The 15,084-nt window shown below is 36.8% G+C and overlaps 1 protein-coding gene across 8 annotated transcripts in view; it reads right to left on the bottom strand.

The window, feature by feature from the left end:
• MYO6 (myosin VI) overlaps positions 1-15,084 on the bottom strand; it is a 160,534-nt gene that overhangs the window by 24,239 nt on the left and 121,211 nt on the right. For all 8 annotated transcript variants that reach the window (XM_037132998.2, XM_037133001.2, XM_037133003.2 and 5 more), the window contains exons 19-24: positions 14,883-14,921; positions 13,875-13,968; positions 6,128-6,258; positions 5,956-6,033; positions 3,817-3,946; positions 1,827-1,917 (exon numbers count right to left, since the gene is read on the bottom strand). In XM_037132998.2, the coding sequence (XP_036988893.2) occupies positions 1,827-1,917; positions 3,817-3,946; positions 5,956-6,033; positions 6,128-6,258; positions 13,875-13,968; positions 14,883-14,921 (563 nt within the window). The remainder of the gene's footprint in view (positions 1-1,826; positions 1,918-3,816; positions 3,947-5,955; positions 6,034-6,127; positions 6,259-13,874; positions 13,969-14,882; positions 14,922-15,084) is intronic.

The raw sequence follows: 15,084 nt of genomic DNA, 5'->3' as shown, positions 1-15,084 counted from the left end.
TTTATTATGATAAGGTACTTTCCTTCTCTACCCACTTTATTGAGTGATTTAATCATAAATAGATGTAGCAGCTTATCAAATGCTTTTTCTGAAGCTATTGATAAGATCGTATGATTTTATCCTTTGTTTTGTTAATGTGTTGTATTATACAGATTGATGGGCATATGTTGAACCAACCCTGTGCCCCTAAAATGAACCCCACTTGATCAGGATGTGTTATTTTTTATGTACTGTTGTGAAGAGACCAGAAATAAAACCACATTATTATATATGGGCAAATAATTTTTGACAAAGGAGCCAAAAGCAATGGAGAAAAGAAAGCCTCTTCAATAAATGGTGCCAGAAAAACTAGAAAACCACAAGCAAAACAACTAAACTAGACTAGTTTGTTCCCATGTACAAACAGATTAATTCAAAATGGATCAGAGACCTAAGTATAACATCAGAAACAAATTATATAGAAGGAAACACAGGCACTAAACTAATTGACTTTGGTATGAGAAAAAATTTTATCAATTTGATCTCAAAGGCAAGGGAAGTAGAGGCAAAAATAAATGAATGGGACTATATCAAAACAAAAAGGCAACCAACCAAATGGGAGATATTTGCAAATAACAGCTTCAACAAGGGGATAATATCCAATATATATAAAGAACTCATACAACTCAATACTAAACAAACAATCCAATTAAAAAATGGGCAGAAGACCTGAACAGAAACTTCTCCGAAGAAGACATACAAGTGGCTAACAGATACATAAAAATATGCTCACCTTCACTAGCCATTAGGGAAATACAAATCAAAACTAAGATTCCAACTCACACCTGTTAGAATGGGTATTATCAACAAGACAAGTAGTAACAAGTGTTGGTGAAAAAAGAACTCGCATTCACTGCTGATGGAAATGTAAACTGGTACGGCACTACAAAAGTCAGTAGGGGGGTTCCTCAAAAAAATTAAAAATAGAGGTACCATATGAATCAGCAATCCCTGTTTTGGGTATCTACTCGAAAAACTTGAAAACATTTATTCACAGAGATATATGCACCCCTATGTTCAACACAGCACTATTCACGGTGGCCAAGACCTGGAAACAAACACAGTGCCCTTCAATAGGTGACCGGATAAAGATGTGGTGCACATACACTACAGAACGCTAGTCAGCAAAAAGAAAAGAGGAAACACTGCCATCTGCAGCAACTTGGATGGACCTCGGCAATATCATCCTAAGCAAGATAAATCAGGCGGGAAAAGCTAAGAATCATGTATTTCACTCATATGTGGGATATAAAACTGAAACTCACAGACAACGGCATGGTGGTTACCAGAGGGAAGGGAGGTGGAGGAGTAATAAAGGGTAAAGGGGGCCAAACATACGGTGACAGAAGATGATCTGACTTTGGGTGGTGGGCACACAATGCACAGGTCATGTATCACAGAAATCTACACTTGAAACCTTCATAATCTTATTAACCAGTGACACCCCAATAAATTTAACAAATAAACAATGTCATTGTGACATTTATCAAGAAACTCAAGTCACTAAAATAGTCAGAATAAAAGAACTTCTTACAACAATTTATTTCGAACTTTCATGGGGTCTACATTTTTGTAAGCGCCTTCAAATTCTTTTGTAGAATGAGGCTAGTAATGAAGTAATCAAATAATTTCAAATAAATAGTGGAAATAACAGATTAATGTATCGTTTTATAAGAACATGAGAAAGAAAACTCTAGTATCCAAACTGCCCTTCATTATGACTTTATAGTCATTTCATATTTGGGAAATTAGGTTTTGTAGTATTCTTCAGTCACTATCCATCTTACCGAGGTTTGTGTCTCCTTTTGCAAAGCCACATTCGAATAGTTTTTTGCATTTTAATGCAGGCTTCAGCTCGATATTTTATTTTGTTTTTCACTATGTGTAAGAGAAAAATATAATGATAGAAAATCATTCAGTTTAAATCAGACATACAATAGTTTTAAAATTTACTCACTTTGACAAAACAATTCTCGAGAAACATGAGATCTTACTGAACATATAACACCAGACATCAAAATCAAGAAGTTGAACATTTCTTTAATTCCTTATAATTCTTATAATGAAAAGTATACCACATCTATGACTAGATTTACATTTTAAATGTATTATTTCCCTACTATGCTACACTACTGCTCCCCAAACTGTTTTAGGCAATATTGGTCCATGAAATGCTAACAGGTGTGTCTTAAAGGAAGGATTCACCTGCCAAATGAATTTAGAAAAAGCTAAGCGCTACTTTTGGAGATTCACAATAAAAACAGTGAGTATTGGGAGGGAGGTGGGGAGACGGGGCGGAGGGGGGGTTGGGATGGGAGAAATTGACAAAAGAAAACTGTACTTGAAAAATAACTCAATAAATTAAAAAAATAAATTAAAAAAAAACAGTGAGTAAAGCCTCTGAGAATCCTACAGTAAAGGAATGTATTAATGTTTAACTTCAGATACCCAGAAAGTGCTACGCTGATTCGATCCTGAAACATTTTCTTAGAGCTGCTCTCGGCATCCTGCAAAAATCCTGACTGGTTACTGACTTCACCACTGTGCAACACGGTCCATGAACAAATGAATAGTATAGGTAATTTTAATGTGATACGTTGTCCATCATAACTCAATGGATAAAGCTGAAAGTACTGAGCTATATTGATAAGTGTTTAACACTGTACTTGGGAAATTGTAAGAAAAAGAGCTTCTGTTATCTTTTTTATTATAGCTTTCTTTTTATCTATATTCATATCTCTCTAACAAAATATCTCAATAATAACCTTTATTTGCATGGCTCCTTTTCATTAGGTAAAAAAAATTATTTTTCTATTAATAAGGAACAATTTACTGAATTTTTTTTCAGGTTTCTAGCACTGTTTCAGGTACTCTGGTGAGTATGGAGAGAAGGGCAAATACAAGTTTAGTCAAGTTACTGGCAACAGCTCCTTACACTGAAAGGTTTTCCACAGACACTCAAGTAACCCTAAAATATCATGCCCCTCACCCTTGTTTGGGGTCGGAGATAAGTAGTCTGTACGATCTGGCCAGGAACACAAGAAAAGCAGCTCAGTACAGTATGTCAGAGAACAGGGTCTAAAAAAGCAGAGGCAGGAGAAGAGGCTGGAAACACACGTTGAAGCCCCATTTTATGTGATCTTGAAAGATTCTAAGACATAGACTTTTTAGACTTGACTTGACATAAAAAGAGCTGTAATAAAAAGCTTTTGGTTTCCAGAGAGAACTCTGGGGACCCAGGAAAACCACTCTGAGAGCTAGTGAAGCTGCTACGCACGTGGAGGACAGGCTCCACTAAGGTGCTGGCAACCAAGTGAGAAGGATGTGCACCATTTAGAAGAATCAACAGGGTTTACCGATGGACACGATTTCAGGGACAGGAAAGGACAAATCATTACAACCTGAAATTTTGGGCACATTGTGCTGATGGTGCCATGCAGATAGAAAGAGCTCTGGCTTAAGTCTGAGAGACTGGGGGAGGGTGTGGGAAAGGTGAGGAGGGGGCAGGGAGAGAAAACCATCAAGACAGTAAACTCTGTTGTGTTTAGGACACAATGAAATTAATTCTCACATAAAAAAGTATCATATACACTCAAAAGAGAAAGTCCACAAATACTAATTTATCACATACTATACATGAGGTACTACTTGAGGAACCAGAGAATCAACATGAATAAGCAGTGAGATCCCTGTTGCCCAGCACTCACCACCGAGACAACTTTATACCATTCTACTTGCAAAATAATTACAGAGCCTGGTGTGAAAGAGAACACCTACATTTGATGACTGAGAGTGAGCACCACTGAATTTTCTTCCAGCGACTGCAGATAAGCCAGTGGTTGACTCTTTTAACCAGCTCTGCTAAATGGTCAGGGTCAGACTTCATAATCTGATCAAATTCTGCAAACTGGAAAATAAAGTAACTTAATATCAGTATCAAAACACACAGAGATACAAAATAACTCAAGTCCCAAATCTAACTTTTTGGAACTAGCCACAAGCCCTAAGGCATGTCTCGGTGGGTTACACAGCAAACCCAAGGACACTTCACTATCTCTTGCTGCCTTTCTCTTCCTCCTTCCTTTGTTCCTTCAGGATTTTGGAGAATAAGGCAGGTTACTCATTGCCAGTTAGCAGGTTCAGCCATAAAAATAGAAAAAAGTCTTACATGACAATTAAAGATGATCGGCAAAAAGGTCTTACTGAAAAAAGAATGAAGAAAGAAGGGCTAATATATCTTTAATTGCCTTATCCTCTTTCTCAGATATCTGTATATAGTTCCTGATTAATGAAGGTCAGCCATATAATGTTATGTACCACCAAAACTATTTCGTCTTCCCCAAACCCCATCCTCATTTTGGTCAGAGATAAGAAATTGTTGCTAAGAGACATAACACAAACAAAACTATTAAGTTAAGAAAATGTATCGTTTCCACAGTTTATCACCAAATTACATGATAATTTCCACCCCATACCAAATAATCCACCAGCGATCTTCTGCCTTTTTCATCTGATGGCACACATAAAGTAATTACTAAATTTCCGTGGCACACCAAAAAATATATTTTGGCCAATCTGACAAAAAATAGGTAAAATTTTGATTCATTCACACCAGCTGGCTATTGTGGTGTTGGCTGTTGTCATTTTCTTATCAGACAACCTCAGGGAAAAGAGGTCCGTGCCCCTGAGTAGTCCAGGTACTGCGTGTTTTAAACATTCTGTGGTCCACCCATGGAGAATCACTGTACCCCACTACAATGAACTGAGGATGTCATGCCTATCAATATCATGGCTTCTCATATCAAAATTAAAGGTAACATAATGAGACTAAAGATCTGTGAAAATATGTCATGTGCTTTTAACGTTTTCTTCTGACTGATCAATTTTTCTGGAAGCACATGAGACCAAGTACTTTCTCTATCAGGCTATCAATTCTAAAATATTAGTATAGCCCTGAAATATGATAAATGTTCAGTTTATGAGAAATATATATGATTACAGCTAAGCCAAATATGAATAATTATGTTTTCTCTTAATTTTTTTCTCTTTTATAGGAAATGGTATGGGTTCATTGCAATAAAAATATTCACAGGAAAGTACATACACTGTTAATGCATTATGCAGATTTTATCTCATGCCCAAAAATGTCAAATCAGATTTATTATGATTAATTTAGCCTTCAAGGAACTAGAGATACTTATTAATGATTTTGCTAAGTCAAATAAATATGGTTGACTATTATACAAGAGCAAGTATGCTTAAAATGATTAAGACATAATTCGATCATTTTAAAGAAGTTAGCAATGGTGAAATTATAAATAGATTGTGAAGAGCATTTAGGTATTTCTGTATTATTTAGTTATAAAATATTCTTAACTTGGTCTTACAACCTACTACGAAACCCGTAAATACTAAAACTATGAGTTAGCCTAAGAAAATTATGTTAACATGCAAAAGCATATACACACTCACTCATTCTAGGGTTTGAAGGAAGTCAGCAGAAACCCCAGTCCAATTTCCTATACCTTGTACACCTATCATACTTTAATGGAACTTGTTCTCCACACAACAGAGACTTCAGAGTACTGTGAAATTTTTAATTATTAAGACCGAGTTAATATGGTTTAGAAGAGCTTTCAACTTGTGTTTACAACACAAGTATTTTCTGGCTAACCCTTACTTACACAAAAAAAATCCAATCAAACAACACTCTGATTCCAATTATTTCCAAAGCTGAAAAAAACCGTAAAATTTATAGAGTATTACACATTGTAAACTTCTCACATATTCATATATGCATGCTGTTAGTGATCATGTAAGTCAAGAATAATTCAAATCACTAAACACTTAAAATTATTCACTAACACCAACTATTCATATTTATCATGTTCAAGTTTAAAATAAAAATATATTTACCTTGCCAGGTCTAAAAAATACTTTTGTTAACCCAAACTTGTAGTCAATTTCATTTAAGCCCAAAGCTTTAAAAAGAGCCTGAAAAATAAAAGTTAAAAAGTTAAAGGACAGCTAGTAATTAGTAAGAAAGATGCCTATAGTTAAGAAATTTCAATTCAGTTGGTATTTGTACCTTACAAAATAGTCTTGGATCTAATCTTGCAAGTTTATCCGGCATGTACTTCTTATACATGTTGTAGAGTTCATGAAATGAAGCTCGTGATGGGAAACCACCCTGCATCAAGTCCAAAACAGACACCATACCTAGATTCATAAACAAACACATATCATTGCCAATCACCATATAGAAATACAAAAACAACTTGCAAATAATCAACTTTACAAATTGTTTTCAAAGGTGCAATCTATAGTAATTACCAACAAGTAAATATTACCTAAGAAATATCATATTTATACTTATTGTATCCCAACTTACCCACCACCTAAAACTATTGTAGCATATTTCATCTAAAGCCATCTTGAGTAAACCTTTTTTGAGACAAACTACTGATCTCTAGGAAGCTCAAGTCTAGTTTATATATTTTTTTCTGCTATAAACCTGTGTCATAATCACAGTATATAAGGCCTACATTAGTCCATTTCCTAAGTCCTGAGGTTAATTTTAAAATAAGACTCCTGATAGAGTCTCCAAGAAGCTGTCAAACACAGCCCCGAGTCCTTGCCAGTGCTTAAACAAAAATGCACAAGAAAGGAGAGCTGGAGGTTTCACTGGAAAGATTCTCTTCTGCTCCCCTCTCCAGGAAGCAAGTCTATAGGAGTAAAGAGGCTACAGGATGCATATCTATTATCAGTGAAATTCTAGTAGGTGGTTAATTTGAGCCTTGAGTCAACAACGTCAACTTTTCATGTCATGGAAAGCATTAAAATAGTAAAAGCTCAATAACTATAGATAATGCCAAGAACCTTTGTTCACCAAAAAACCCTGGATTTTAGACTCCGGACTATTCAATTCAATGGAGAAAATAGCATTATTCAACAAGAAGTGTTAGGAAAAATGGTTAGGCATTTAGAAAAAAAAAACAAACATTTGACCCTCACCTCTCTTATACCAAAATAAATACCTGCTAGCCAATGATCTAAATTAGCAAAATGAAACTATAAAATATTTTAAAAGTTGATTTTTCTTTTAAAATCATCGCATGGGAAAGGCAGCCTTTCCTGGTAGTCAGATCACATGTAAACTTTTCAATGGGCGAAGTGTAAAACACTGCTGCACTCAGGGTCAACGACAGTGCGGGCAAACACACACACCCGTTCTTCCCGGGAAAGTAAAACCAGTGCAAAAATTTGGGATGGCAATTTGGAAATATTTACCCCTTTGACCCAGAGCTTTTCTACTTCTATGAATCTGTCCTACAACTGGTCACACATGTGGGCAAATATACCCAGAGAGAATTTCTATATATCCACGGGGTCATTGTTTATAATAGAAAACAAATATCAATTATGTTATAACCATATATGATGTACTAATTAAAAAGAACCAAGCTTTATCTAACCAGTATAAAAAATGTATCCAAGATATAAAGCGGTTACCAGAAGTGAGTTTTTACTTATATTTTTGTATTATTTCATGTGTTACAGTGAACATATATTACTATTATAATTTTTTTAATAATTAATTTTATTTAGTTATTTTTCAAGTACAGTTTTTTGTCTATTTCTCCCCATCCCAGCCTCCCCCGCCCCTTGCTCCCCACCTCCCTCCCATTTCCACCCCCCTTAGTTCTCGTCCCTGTGTCCTTCCTATTTGTTCCTCCAAATCCCTCCCCCTTTTTCCCCTTAACTTCCCTTCTTCTCCCCTCTGGTCACTGTCCCCTTGTTTACTATTTCAGTGTCTTTGTTTTTTTTTCCTGCTTGCTTGTTTGTTTTGTTGTTTAGCTTCCTGTTAAAGATGAGATCATATGGTATTTGTCTTTCAGCACCTGGCCTATTTCACTCAGCATAATGCTTTCCAGTTCATTTTTAATACTAATCAATGAAAACATAAAAGCAAAAGTTCCTATGGAAAAAATCTCCAGGACTAAATTTGATTCTAGGCTCTGCTTGAAGAGATAAAACGTCTGGTTGACACTGTCACAATTTCTGCCCACTGTGCCCAGTACATGAGTACCCTTGGAAATGTGCGCGCCCGCCACCTCTGAGCCCCCCAGGGCTTCTTGCCCTGTAACCATGGACAACACATGCACTGGCTCCAAGAAGTTCACTAACAATTTCAATGGAGCTTAACAAATCACCAAGCCTATGGCTGCTTTCTCAACACACCAAGTACTTTTCCTTCTGGAAATTCCCATGACCAGGATCTTTCACTGGGAGTTTCATGACGAGTTGGTTGGTACAGTTCTGGCTGGTTATACTCAGGACGCCACCATGTGACGACAGACATGTGGAACAGCCCCAAGGACACAGAGGAAGATCTACTGTCTTCTCACACCTTCCCCTACTTCACCTTCATCTTGGCTGATCAAAAAGACAGTGATTTTAGCCATGGCCAAGTGGCACAGTTGGCTGGATTATCCTGTTTTCCAAAAGGTTGCGGGTTCGATTCCCACTCAGCACACATACCTAGGCTGTAGGTTCAGTTCCCAGCAGGGAATGTACAAGAGGCAACCAATTGATGTTCCTCTCTCACACTGATGTTTCTATCAATGCCTGTCCCAAACCCTTCTTCTCACTCTAAAATTAGTAAAACATATCCTTGGATAAGGATGAAAAAATGTATAGTAATTTTGGTAAAAAATATCCCAAATTAATTATTTTAGTAGGTGGTTAATTTGAGCCTTGAGTCAATGTCAACTTTTCATGTCATGAAAAATATAACGGAAAAAGGAAAGTCAAAATAGAATTCAAATTTTTAATTGTTTATTTTAGAAGATTTCATAAATATTTTCACTTCTACCAGTTATTGGTACTTTTGGCTTTTTCTCATTACTAGCCACATGACTAGAACCAACTCTATACCATTTTAGTAGTAGTAGTACTTTTAAAAAATCTATTATGAATTGAGAGTCATCTATTAAACTGCTAAAATATCTCAATATATTGAAATACACTGCTTACTAGCCTAATAGCATATATGACAAGAACACAACAAGGTCTGTCTGGAAAAAGAGCAGCCATCGTTAATATAATGAAAATGGTTTGCGCAACCTGGATGTAACCTGGCAGCCAAGAAGAGTGGACTGGAATGTGCATGTGTGAACAATGATGATTCCAATGCCCTAGTCAGTGGGGGCGGTAGAAACCATTGAGTGAGCATGTGTACTGTGTGGCCATCACATTAAAAATAACTGAGAGCAATGAATCTGCATCCAGTTTTGCATTAAGCTTGAACATTCCTCTGCAGAAACTATTCAGATGATTCAGAAGGCCACAGCTATGGGCAGCTGGTGATTGGCAGCTTCATCACAACAATCTGCCTACTCATGCATCACATTTCATGCAGAGTTTTTTGGCAAAACATCAAATCACTCAGATGACTCAGGCCCCCTACAGCCCAGGTTTGGTACCCGGTGACTTCTGGCTTTTCCCAAAACTAAAAACCACCTTTGAAAGGGAAGAGATTTCAGACTGTGGATGAGATTCAGGAAAATGTGATGGGGCAGCTGATGGTGACTGAGACAACTGTGAGAGGGCCCAAGGTGCCTACTTTGAAGGGGACTGAGGTGTCACTGTCCTATGTACAATGTTTCTTGGATCTTGTATTTTCTTCAATAAATATCTCTATTTTTCATATAACATGTCTGGATACCTTCTAGACAGACTGCATAGAACTAAATCTACAGATGTGCCTTACCAGGAGATTAGATGCTCACTAAGAAAATAAGTGATTTATTATATTGGGCTAAACAAATCCTAAAGAAAAAAATGTAAATGACATAAAAGTCAAATTCAATGTAAAACAACTTAAAGAAAATATTAAAAAATACATCTATACTTTATGTAGGAACAGACCAGGTATAAATTATTTAACTTTCCAGTATTCATTAAATTAGTCACAAATTACTCTCATATTTGCTAGACTATGCATTTCATTCAACAAATATTTACTGAGTCTACTACATGCCTTGCACTCCCAGGAGGCAGGGACACCTGTGCCAGCCAAAACAGATAACAGTGTCTGCTCTCATAAGGTTTACAGGTTAGAACAGAGGAAAATTAAATATTCAAACATACATAAATTAATAACTGTGAAATAAAGGCACTCAACACCTTTACTCGGGCGCCTTTCCTGGTTGCAGATATTGAGAAAGGTTTCCACAAGGAAACGACAATCAAGCTGAGATGTGAAAGATGAAGGAAAAGGAAGCACAGGCAACAGCATGTGCACAGGCCCTGTAACAGGACAGACTATGGAGCATTTAAGGAACTAAAACAAGGGCCTCTGAGGCTGTAGTACATAGGAAAAAAAGTGCAGAGATAAAGCTAGGGGCACACGGGCCAGACCAGATGGGGCCTCATAAGCTGCTAGGATTTTTGTCTTTACCCTAAGAATAAACAGACCATTACAGCCTTTTAAGCAGTAAAAAGACATAATCAGACTTCAGCTGTAAAGCAATAATGCCAGCAGTATGATAAGAGACCGAGCAGATGTAAGGAGAATACTCAAGAAGCTGCAGATGAAAGATGGTGACAGCTTCAGTCAGGATGTACTAAGACTCACCAAGGCAGATAGAGACAAGTGAGTAAACTTAAATATTCTCACCACAAAAAACAAATGGTAATTACATGACCTGATGGGAGCATTAGCTAATGCTACAGTAGCAATCATTTTGCAATATATAAGTACATCAACTCAGCACAGCGTACACCTTGAACTTATACAATGTCATGTGGTCAATTATATTCAAATAAATTTGGGGGGAGGAGACACACTGCTCAGAAGGTCACATCAAAGGGATTTGGGCAGACAGAAAATACACAGCTATGCTGTCCAATGCGGCAGAAACTAGCCACACGCTGTGTTGCTGCACTAGCCACAAGTGATTATTTAAATTTAAATTAAAAAAAATAAAATTTAAATTTATAATTCATACTAGTCACATTTCAATTGTTCAATAGCTACAAGTATCCAGTAGCTGCCATACTGGACAACAAAGATACAGAGTATGTCCGTCACCAAGGAAAGTGATATGGGGTACCGACAGTGAGTGAGAATGGAAAACATGCCTGATCCACAGCCTGAGAACTCTCGTAAATGGTACCTAGGTAGAAAAGGATAACCCAGCAGAGAAGTCAGGAAAGGCCAGAGAATTTAACACAAAAGTAAGGACACAGGCTTCTTCAGGAGCCAAGAAAGGATTTGCAAAAGGTATTGGTCAGAGTCAAATGCTGTTGTGAAGTTCCCTACAATAAGGACTACAAAAGAACATCTGATTTAGGATCGAGGAAATCACTGGTGACCTCACTGAGAATTAGTCTGTTGGACTGGTCACGGTAGAAGCTGAATTCCGTGGGGGAAAAGAGCAAGTGGAAGGCAGGAAACTGAGAAAACAAGAACAGACCACTTTTGGACAGAAAAGAAAAAACTGAAAAACAAAAAGTAAAGCAAGAAATGGAGAGGAAGCTGAAAAGGAATGTGGGTCAGAGGGAATAAAAACAAGGTTTCACATGTTTAAATAGTAACTGAGAAATCCAGCTCAAAGGAAATGGCTCACTACATACGAGGCCTGTCCAGAAAGTATCCTGCCATCTACTGTGAAAAATAGACACAATTATTGAAGAAAATACAAGATACAAGAAACACTGTACACAGGACAATGACACAGGGGACCTCAAAGTAGGCACCTTGGGACCTCACAGAGTTCTTCCAGTGTCTCTTCCACTGTTCAAAACACTCTGCAGAAACCTTTGCTGGGATCTCCATCAGCTGTCCTATTGTATTTTCCTGAACGTTATCCATGGTCTGAAATCTCTTCCCTTTCAAAGATGATTTTTTGGGGGGAAATCTTGTTCCCAAAATCTTATCCATTGGTAGTGGTTTGAATCAAGTCATTAGCAATTGCAGCACGATAGTCCTTCAGCTCTGTTAGCAGAAGCCTCAGAATGAATTTTGCAACTACATGTTTCATGCCAAGATCCTGTGTCAAAAACTCAAACACAGCAGTGTTTTTTAGAACGCCCAGATCAGCTTCTAGTTTTTGCACTGTCAGTCACCAATCTTTGTTGGCTGCAGCCTGTACACGTTCAACATGATCAGGTGTTCTGCTTCTTGCATGCCTTCTGATCACTTTCAACAGATTCTTGACCATGTTTGAAGCATTTGTGTCACACTTTTATTTGTGTTGCACTCATTGCTTTGCCCTCAAAAGCCTTCTGAATCATACCGACAGTTTCAGTGGAGGAATGTTCAGATTAACACAAAATTTGATTCATATTCATTGTTCTACTCATTCAGTAATTTTGAATGCGACAAACACACAGTACACATGCTCACTCAACAGCATCTACTACCCTCACTGACTAGTACGGTGAAGCCCTCACGGTTCACACATGTGCTAGTTCTAGTCCACTGTTCTCGGCTGCCAAGTTAGACTGATATTACACAGACCATTCTCATTATATTAACAATGGCTGGACTTTTTCTGGACAGACCTCATATAATCAATATTGAAGAATCAGGAAAAGATGGGAAGAGATGGATTCCAAAGAACTATGGCCCAATTAGGAAGAGAGGCACTTCCTACCTTCTTAGTGGAAGGAAAGGTAATGCAGGTAGATAGAAGTGTTTGGTAGCAGACAGGTGAAGCTTTGAGGTGTTTGTTTGTGAAGAGGTGAGGCTGTCTACTGGCAGATGCTCAGAGATTTGAGGAAAGCAGGGTGGGTCTGACTAGTTTCTGTGGAGAAACAGAATATGCTGACCAGGGAAACTTGGCAGAGTAAGTTTGAGAGCCCTTAAAGGTTGGTAATTATGAATTTATAAAAATGCCAATCTGTCTCGCTTACCTTATCTATGCAGATAAGGAAAAAGGACAGGATTAGATTCATTAATAGCTAAAGTTATGTGAGAGGGGTCAAGGGTAGATCCAGACTGGGGAGCCTTAAGTTTTTACACTTTAGGGGAGGGTTGTTTAAGAAAAAAGTACATACATAATTACAAATTATAAAAGTATACAAAATCAGGTGCAGGCCTGTAGAAGGAGCCCATTTAAATGAGGGAACCCAAACCATAAGTGACCTTAGCTTTCTAATAATTGCATCTCTAAGAGGAACCTAATGAGTCAGAGAGACGAAGGAGTTTAAAGAAGTGTCACAAGCCTGAGATAGATTTTTAACAAAAGAGAGGACAGATGCCTTAGGAATAATTAGTTCAAGTAGGAATGGAGGATGGGCATGGAGTGAAAGGAAAAACAGTGCGCCTGGTGCCTAAGACCTCTGACATCCAGCAAGGTTAGAATGTGGCAAGTGAGAGAGAGAGTGACAGTTTTACCAAATGCACACAAGTTCCACAGAAGCTGAAGGCATCCTGTCGTTTACATTTTTTCACAAGTGGTGGATGGGAAGCAAGGACACCAAAACCTCCTGACCCAGTTACGTGGGGAATGAGAAATGAACCACTGGACTGAAGAGGCCATGGGAAAGCAACCTGCTTAAGGGAGATCTATGTGTTTGTTGAGTTTTTATAAATTTCACTTTAATTATGTCAAATAGTTTTATTTCACAATAAACTATACCCCAATATTGCTCAAGTAATTTGCCACCTGTGCTTTTCTTATAGTTAAAAGAATAAAATAAAAATCTTACTATATGTAAAAATCAAGGTAATTTATGAAATATCTGAGAACACTGGACATACCAAATTGTATTTGAGCTTAGACTCCTGACCCACACTAATACAGATTATAAAAATATGGAAATACCTGAACACTGAAGTTGAGACAAAATTTGAGCACCTTCAAAGTGGTGGCTTGTCATCTTTAAATTAGGTTTTATACAACGAATAAAGCTTGCTCCCTAGGAGAATAAATGTACATTTTAAGACAATACATACAGCATTCTTATTTTTCTATTTCTATGAATACCAGCAACTTTTAGTGCATTTTATCATTAATATATTAAGCTCTTTCAAAATAATTGCTAAGATCTGTACATATGTCGAGTCACTAGGTTTTACTCCTAAAACTAATATAATACTGCATTTCAATGATACTTTAATATAAAAATAAATATTTGGAAAAAGACGTGGTACAAATATACCAAGGAATACTACTCAGCCATAAGAAAAGATGAAATTCGCAACAACATAAAATGGACCTTGAGAATACTATGCTAAGTGAAACAAGTCCATCATAAAAAGCTAATAAGAATTGTATGATTTCACTCCTATTTGGGATATACAAATGAAACTCACAGACGCAGGCAACAGTATGTGGATACCAGAGGGGAGAAGGGAAAGGAGGGTAGTAAAGGATACAGGGAACCAAATACATAATGACAGAAGATGATCTGGCTTTGCATGGTGGGCACATAATGCAATATACAGACCATGTATCACAGAAATGTACACCTGAAACCTATAAATCTTATTAACTAATGTTATCCCAATAAATTTACCTTTAATACTAAAAAATGTATTTTCCTTCTCCATAATAACTAATTATTTTCACTTTCTCAAATTACAGGATAATCTTAATAACATTCAGAGAATTCTATATATTTACAAAATAATGTGACTTCACATATATATTTGATGTTTTTGGGAACAAACTTAACCAAATAACAAGCACTTTAAAAACCTTTTTATTAATGAGGGAATTTGGTTGAAAATAAATTTCTAATTATACCAGATTTACCGTGCCTATTTGAGTAAATATTAATAATAGTTTAAGAGGACCATTTTAAAACCCTAGTTTTTTAAGTATACTCACAGTACTTCGAAGTTTATCCAGAAGCAAATTTAACTGTGTCTGTAAAAGAAAGAAAATCACTTTTCAAAGAGCAAAAACACACAATGTCGAAAGTTATTATTGGCCCTTCAACACTCAACATCATTAAACAGATTAAATTTACTCAACAAGATTAGACTAAAACAATGTGCGATACCATGGATATACAACATAATGTAATTTA

The sequence above is a fragment of the Artibeus jamaicensis genome, unplaced genomic scaffold (genome assembly GCF_021234435.1).
Source record: "Artibeus jamaicensis isolate MK-2021 breed Jamaican fruit bat unplaced genomic scaffold, CSHL_Jam_final contig_1127, whole genome shotgun sequence".
Lineage (NCBI taxonomy): Eukaryota > Metazoa > Chordata > Mammalia > Chiroptera > Phyllostomidae > Artibeus > Artibeus jamaicensis.
This window is presented reverse-complemented; position numbering and strand designations above follow the sequence as displayed.